The 6,402-nt window shown below is 60.0% G+C and overlaps 1 protein-coding gene across 1 annotated transcript in view; it reads right to left on the bottom strand.

The window, feature by feature from the left end:
- Window position 1: 1 nt before the first annotated feature.
- PPFIA4 (PTPRF interacting protein alpha 4) overlaps window positions 2-6,402 on the bottom strand; it is a gene marked incomplete at its 3' end in the record, with an annotated part of 62,498 nt that continues 56,097 nt past the window's right edge. Inside the window, exons 22-28 of the mRNA XM_064635633.1 lie at window positions 5,860-6,060; window positions 4,328-4,390; window positions 3,106-3,132; window positions 2,060-2,235; window positions 1,166-1,263; window positions 289-464; window positions 2-46 (exon numbers count right to left, since the gene is read on the bottom strand). Of these exons, the coding sequence (XP_064491703.1) occupies window positions 2-46; window positions 289-464; window positions 1,166-1,263; window positions 2,060-2,235; window positions 3,106-3,132; window positions 4,328-4,390; window positions 5,860-6,060 (786 nt within the window). The remainder of the gene's footprint in view (window positions 47-288; window positions 465-1,165; window positions 1,264-2,059; window positions 2,236-3,105; window positions 3,133-4,327; window positions 4,391-5,859; window positions 6,061-6,402) is intronic.

The following is a 6,402-nucleotide window of genomic DNA, read 5'->3' as shown; positions in this document are numbered from 1 at the left end:
CCAGGGCCAGCAGGTTGTTGAACTCCCTCTCCAGCACCTGCCGAGCCTGAAAGGAACCAAAATGTGAGCATTGCCCACCAAGGGGAATGTGTTTCCAGCCAAAAATCCCATCCCAGGAGAGCCTGAGAGTGACAGAAAAAGCCTGAGGATGCCAGAAAAGCCCCTGTGCCAGCAGAGAGCTCTGCTCTGAAGGGCAGAGATGAGTTGGTGGGACCGGGGGGGGTCACCCCACAGCCGTGTCCCACACTGGCCACCCTCCTCCAAAACCCCCAAGGATGCTGCTCCTACCTGTGTGTTCTGGGTGGGGATTTGCAACACCAGGGCCAGGCTGTTGTGGTCAAAGTTCTCGTCCAGGGCCAGCAGGGCCCCGTGCACCCCGCTCTCCACCAGGTTGTTGGCGTACTCGCGCAGCCCGATGGACTGGATCCAGTGGATCACCTGGTCGTTGGTCCACACCAGCACGTCTGCGAAGGAGCCAGGGCACGTCTCAGGGCCACCCCAGAACGTGCTCTCGTGGTTGTGAGGGGATCTGAGGGTGTCCTGAGGGCTTTTCCCCGTGCCCCAGGCTGACCCTGGGACTCTCCTTCCCGAGCCAGCAGCGCCGGGAGCTCGAGTGCCAGGAGCAGCTCCCTTCAACTTCCCAAACCAAAGGCTGGAATAACGGGCAGAAAACAACTGTGCAAATTAATCCTAAGAACCCCCAGCTGCTGGTGTAATTAGGGGTATTATCAGTAACGAGATGTAATCCAAGCAGCAGCCAGATGTGCAGGGAACCTCAGGACAGCCGGGAAGGGGAGGCTGAGCGAGCTGGGGGCGTGTGCTGAGCATCTGGAACGGGCAGGAGGGGATCTGATGCTCAGACTGGGTCTTTGCTGCCCTCACACCCTTCCTCCCTCCTTGTGCCTGACGGGTCAGCTGCATGTTGGGGACATGCTGAAGGGAGTTCTCCCCTGGAGAACTCAGAAATACTGGGTTAAAAACAGGAGACAGGAGAGGGACCGTGGCTGGGGATCTCCTGGGAGGTTAAAAACAGGGGATGGGAGAGGGACCATGGCTGGGGATCTCCTGGGAGGTTAAAAACAGGGGATGGGAGAGGGACCATGGCTGGGGATCTCCTGGGAGGTTTCCCTCCTCCTTTTCCTGGACAGGGTGTGCAGGTGCTGACCTTTGATTTCATGCTGGGTCTCCTCTCTCCTCTTCTCGAGCTCCTTGCGGTCGTAGTTGAGCCTCTTGAGGCACATGATGCCGTACTGGAGGCTGGTGCTGCAGGGACACGAGGTGTCACCTCCACCTCGGGGGCTCAGGGCCACCACAAGGACCCGAGCAGGGCCCCCCTCCCCGCCTGCCCTCTCTGTGCCCAATGGGTGCTGAGGGTCAGGGATGGCTCGGGACAGGCAGAACCCGGAGCTGGAAAATGGGGAATGTCCCTCCCTTCCACGGCAATTCCCCACTCTATCGGTTCCACCCTGTCCCAGCTGCCTGGGAGCCCCTGGATCCAAACAATGACAGTGCTGGGTGGGGGAGAGGGAGGGGAGAACCAGCCTGGGGGGCTGCTCCAGGCTCCAGGGGCAGGGGGGACATGGCAGGGGGGACATGGCAGGGCCATGGACACATCCCTGTGGGGCAGAGGGGGTGGGGGAACCCCAGGACAGGGTGTTGGAACAGTGGTTGGGATGTGGAGGCCCACGGACACATCCCTGTGGGTCAGGGGGGTTTGGGACCCCTGGGACAGGGCTGGGTGTGGGAGCAGTGGCTGGGATGGCACGAGCCCTCTCCCCCAGGGCTGCTCTGCTGCCAGAGGGACTCCAGGTGGGACGAGCCCCAATTCCTGCCCCTGGTTTGCTCCACAGCCAGGAGAAGGCTCAGTCCCTCTGCAGTTGTGCAGCAGGGAGTGTGAGGAAGGAGAACAACTCCCATCAGAGCCGAGAGTCCTAACTCGAGAGGGCGAGTCCAGCCCAGAGGAGCCATCCAGGGCCGGCCAAGGCAGGGGAGGATCCCTCAGATCCCCCCTGCTCTGCTCCACGGGCACTCCAGGGCCCTCCCAGTGCGGGGCACCCACCGGTGGAAGCTGTCCACCATCTTCAGGTGCACCCTGAGGTCTTTCTTGGTGAGGTGGTCGAGCATCCGGGCGTCCACCAGACACTCCATGAAGTAGCTGCGGTACTGGGGGAGCCCCAGGCTGGGCAGCCACTCGTTCCCAATCCACTCGTGGTTCATGTCCCCGTAGGCCAGGGTCTGTGGAGAAGCAAATGGAGAAGCCTGGGAGAACCCTGGACCTGGTGGAGCTGGAAAATCCCAGGAGAAGGGAGGTGGCTCAGCTCAGGTCACTGTCCCGAGGCCCAACCCCAGGCCAGAGGGGTTTAACCCAGAGGGAACAGTCCTGTGGGCCATGGCTTGTGTCTGCTGATGTCCCACGAGGAGACAAGGCAGCAGCCCAAGGAATAGCTGGACTTTTGTGAGCAGCTGCTTCTGGAAAATTCACATTCATTGAAAGCTGAACCAACTGAGAAATAGGTTCCAGTGCATTCCCAACCAATGTTTAGGAACCTCTGTTTTAAGAATCTTTATTTTATGGCTTCAAAACAAAAAAAAAAAGGTCAGTTTTGGGCAGAACCCCCAAACTGGCTCACTTTCACTGCAAACTGGTTCTGGGTCCAAAAATGAAATAAAATCCACCAGAATAACAGCAAAACATTTGAGAGTGACATAACAGAAAGGATGGATTCCAGCAGGACTCTTTCCTCCCACCTTTTTGGGTCATTAAAATGGTCTGTATGGACTTGGGGGCTACAAAACAGGTGAAAAGTAAATGTAAAATAGGTGAAAAGAAAAGCTGCTCCCAGTGGGGGGTTCTTAAAAGAGAGTCCGGATCTTACAGAGCAGGTCCCAGGAAAAGCCACTGCCAGGAGCAGAAGAGGACCCTGCAAGGTGCCAGGAGCACACCCGGCCCCTGAAAGGTGGCTCTGGAGCAGCCCCAGGGTGCAGGTTCAGACTCCGACAGGCACTGAGGGAACATCAGAGCCCCACATTCCCCCCAGGAATGTCCAGCTCCCCCTCCCACCCCCCCCATGCACCGCCCCAGGAGGGGTGACACGGGGACCTCACCTGTGCCCAGCTGCCCTCCTCTGTGTCCTAGGGGTGACACATGCAGCATGTCAACAGAAAGGACAGGACAGGTCAGTGCCCGGCCCACGGCAGGATCTGCCGCGTGCTGAGCGGGGACCCCCCGGCACAGCGGCACCAGGAGGGGACAGGGGTGGCTCCAGGGGCCACCTCGGCCTTGTCACCAACCCCACCAGGCCCGGGTGTCACCCCCTCTCTAACCAGGGAAGGACACAGGAGGAGGTTTGGGCTGGAGGCAGCACCGACCCCGGGGCTCCTGCGCCTTCCCTGGGAAATTGGGGAGTTCTCGTGTCCCCCCAGGTGAGATGGATGCAGAGAGAAACTTCAGTTCCTGGGTCACCACCCCCCAGAAGGGCTGCCCAACCCAACTGAATGATTTTGTAGCTTCCTTATCAAGCTGGGCTGGTTTTCCACACAAAACCTGCCAGGGGACAGTGTCACCTCCCTGCCACACCTCAGAGCCCTCCCACCCAAAAAGCACCTGCCAGTCACAGGTCTGTGCTGCTCAAACAGCAGAAAAAAGCTTCAATAAAATGCCAAAATCACAGAATCCCAGAGTGGTTTGGGTTGGAAGGGCCTCAAAGCTCCTCTCATTCCACACCCTGTCCTGGGCAGGAACAACTTCCACCAGACCAGGTTGCTCCAACCCAGGGAGCAACAAACAACATTCACACAACAAATCCAAAATGCTGCCCCTGTTCTGAGCCACAGGGTCATTAAGTTGCAGACAGGGGAGCGTGGCTACGTCTCTAACGGAGCCAGAGCTTTTGGGGGAGCAGCCGCATCCCTTTGGAGGACCCCGAGCCGTCAGGAAGCAGCAGGGACAGGTAGCAGGGACAATATTTGGGTGTGCTGAGGTCACCAGGATGTGAGGCAGAGGCTTCTCCGGGTGCAGAATGATGCAGGGACTCAATCTCATGTGTCTATCTTGGGATCTCTCTTGCTTTTTGCCTTTAAGTCCCAGCTGACAGACAGGATGCCCTACAAACCCACGGGGCTCGACAAACGAAAATGCATCTGATGGTTTTAAAGCCAGTTCTAGAAATTGTTGGGATATCAAAGGTTCAGAGGTGGTTTCTAAGCAGGTGCAGGGTGCTGGCCAAGAGCTGGCACACGAGAGGCAGCAGAGATCCCTTTCCCTCCTGGGGTTTGGGGCATGAACACACACCCAGAGCTCGGTGAGCTCGGGGCTGCTCGGCCTCACCGTCTTGGTGGAGGTTGCCATGTTCTCCATCTCCTCGTGGGTGACCCAGACGTTTCCAGAGGACTGCAGGGAAAACAGCAGAGGGGTCAGAGGGAACCACCACAGAGCTGTGGCCTCAGGGTTCACAAACATCATCAAATCGTGGAATTACAGAATTATTAATATCATTGAGTCCCAACCATCAGCCCAGCACCACCACCACGTTCACACGTCTTCAGGTGACACATCTGCTTGCTTCTTGAATGCTTCCAGGGGTGGGGACTCCAAACCTCCCTGGGCAGCACCTGCCCATGCCTGAGCATCCTTTCTAGGAAGCAATTTTCCCCAATATCCAAGTTAAACCTCCCCCTGGCACAACTTGAGGCCGTTCCCTCTCCTCCTGTCCCTTGTTCCCTGGGAGCAGAGCCCGACCCCCCCCAGCTCCCCCCTCCTGTCAGGGGGTTGCAGAGCCAGAAGGTCCCCCCTGAGCCTCCTTTTCTCCAGGCTGAGCCCCCCCAGCTCCCTCAGCCGCTCCTGCTGCTCCAGCCCCTTCCCAGCTCTGTTTCCTTCCCTGGACATCCTCCAGCCCCTCTGTGTCTTTCTTGTCAGGAGGGGCCCAGGACTGCCCCCAGGATTCCAGGGGGGGTCTCAGCAGGGCCAGCACAGGGGACATCACTGGTCCTGTTGGTCACACCATTGCTGGCACAGCCCTGGTGCCACTGTGGCCTTCTTGGCCACCCGGGCTCATGTCCAGCCCCTGCCACCAGCACCACCAACAGCACTGCAAACAAAAGCCCTTCATCTCTCTTTCATCTCCCTTCCTCTCCCTCTGCATGTTGGGGGATGCTCCTGGAGCCCCTGGGCCTGTCCCTGGCAGCCGTGACCCCAGACAGAGCCATCTGAGGGGGCACAGCAGCCCAGGGCCTCTCCTCCTGCCAGCTGCTGTTCCACAGACATGTCCTGGCATCACTGGGGCACCGCCAACCCCTCAAGGGCTTTGGGACCAGCACGAGACACGACCCCTCCATCCCACCCAGGGTCTGCAGCTGCTCTGGCTGCCCCAGGAACTTCACGTGGTCCCAGGAAAAGGCTCGTGTTGAAATGACTGAAAAACCTGTGTGTGTGACCCCGTAAATGGTGAAGGTTTGGACTGGGGCTGTTTGGATGGGGTTTTATCCTCTCCAGGGCAGCCAGTCCCTGAGTTCTGCTCCTCGCAGGAGGGCTCAGCTCCTGCTGACAACCCAAGCGAGGAGAGGAGCGTCGGGGCAGGAAAGGGCTTCCCACTGGACGGCCAGAAATGATCTTTGTGCCAGAGATTGGGCTGATGGTCCAGGAGGGAACATCACCTGGTCCAGGAGGGAACATCTCCCCCTCCGTGGCCACGCTCGCCTGGAACTCCAGGACTGTGGATGGACACCGTGGTTCCCAGGGGAAGGAGGGGCAGGGGATGCTGTGGGGGTCTAGGAGGGTCTGTGAGGGTCAGGGGGTGTCGTGGGGGTCTGTGGGGGTCTATGGGGGTCTGTTGTGGGGTCTGTGAGGGCAGGGTCACTCACCGTGCGGGAGGTGGGCGGTGCCGAGGGGCTGGTCAGGGACACCATCTCCTGGATGGCGAGGCGGAGCTTGAGGCGGTGCAGGGCGTTGCTGATGCCGATCTCCCGCTGGATCTCGGTGTCCGACAGCGCCGACATGATCGCCCCGCTCTTCACGTTGGCGCGACACGCGGCCACGTACCAGGCTGGCATCCCCACCCAGAGCTGCCGGGACAGGGCACAGTGGTGACTGCCCACTGCCCCACCCCATTGCACACTGACCCATCCCACTGCCCACTGACCCCCCCCCCCCCCACTGCCCACTGCCCCACCCCATTGCACACTGAGCCACCCCATTGCCTGGCTGAGCTACCCCACTGCCCACTGACCCATCCCACTGACCCCCCCCCACTGCCCACTGAGCCACCCCACTGCCCACTGAGCCACCCCATTGCCTGGTTGATCCACCCCACTGCCCACTCACCCCCCCCCACTGCCCACTGAGCCACCCCACTGACCCCCCCCCACTGCCCACTGAGCCACCCCACTGACCCCCCCCCACTGCCC

The sequence above is a fragment of the Pseudopipra pipra genome, chromosome 25, assembly GCF_036250125.1.
Source record: "Pseudopipra pipra isolate bDixPip1 chromosome 25, bDixPip1.hap1, whole genome shotgun sequence".
Taxonomy (NCBI): Eukaryota; Metazoa; Chordata; class Aves; order Passeriformes; family Pipridae; genus Pseudopipra; species Pseudopipra pipra.
Note: the sequence above shows the minus strand (reverse complement) of the source record. Positions and strands in the feature narration are given on the sequence as shown.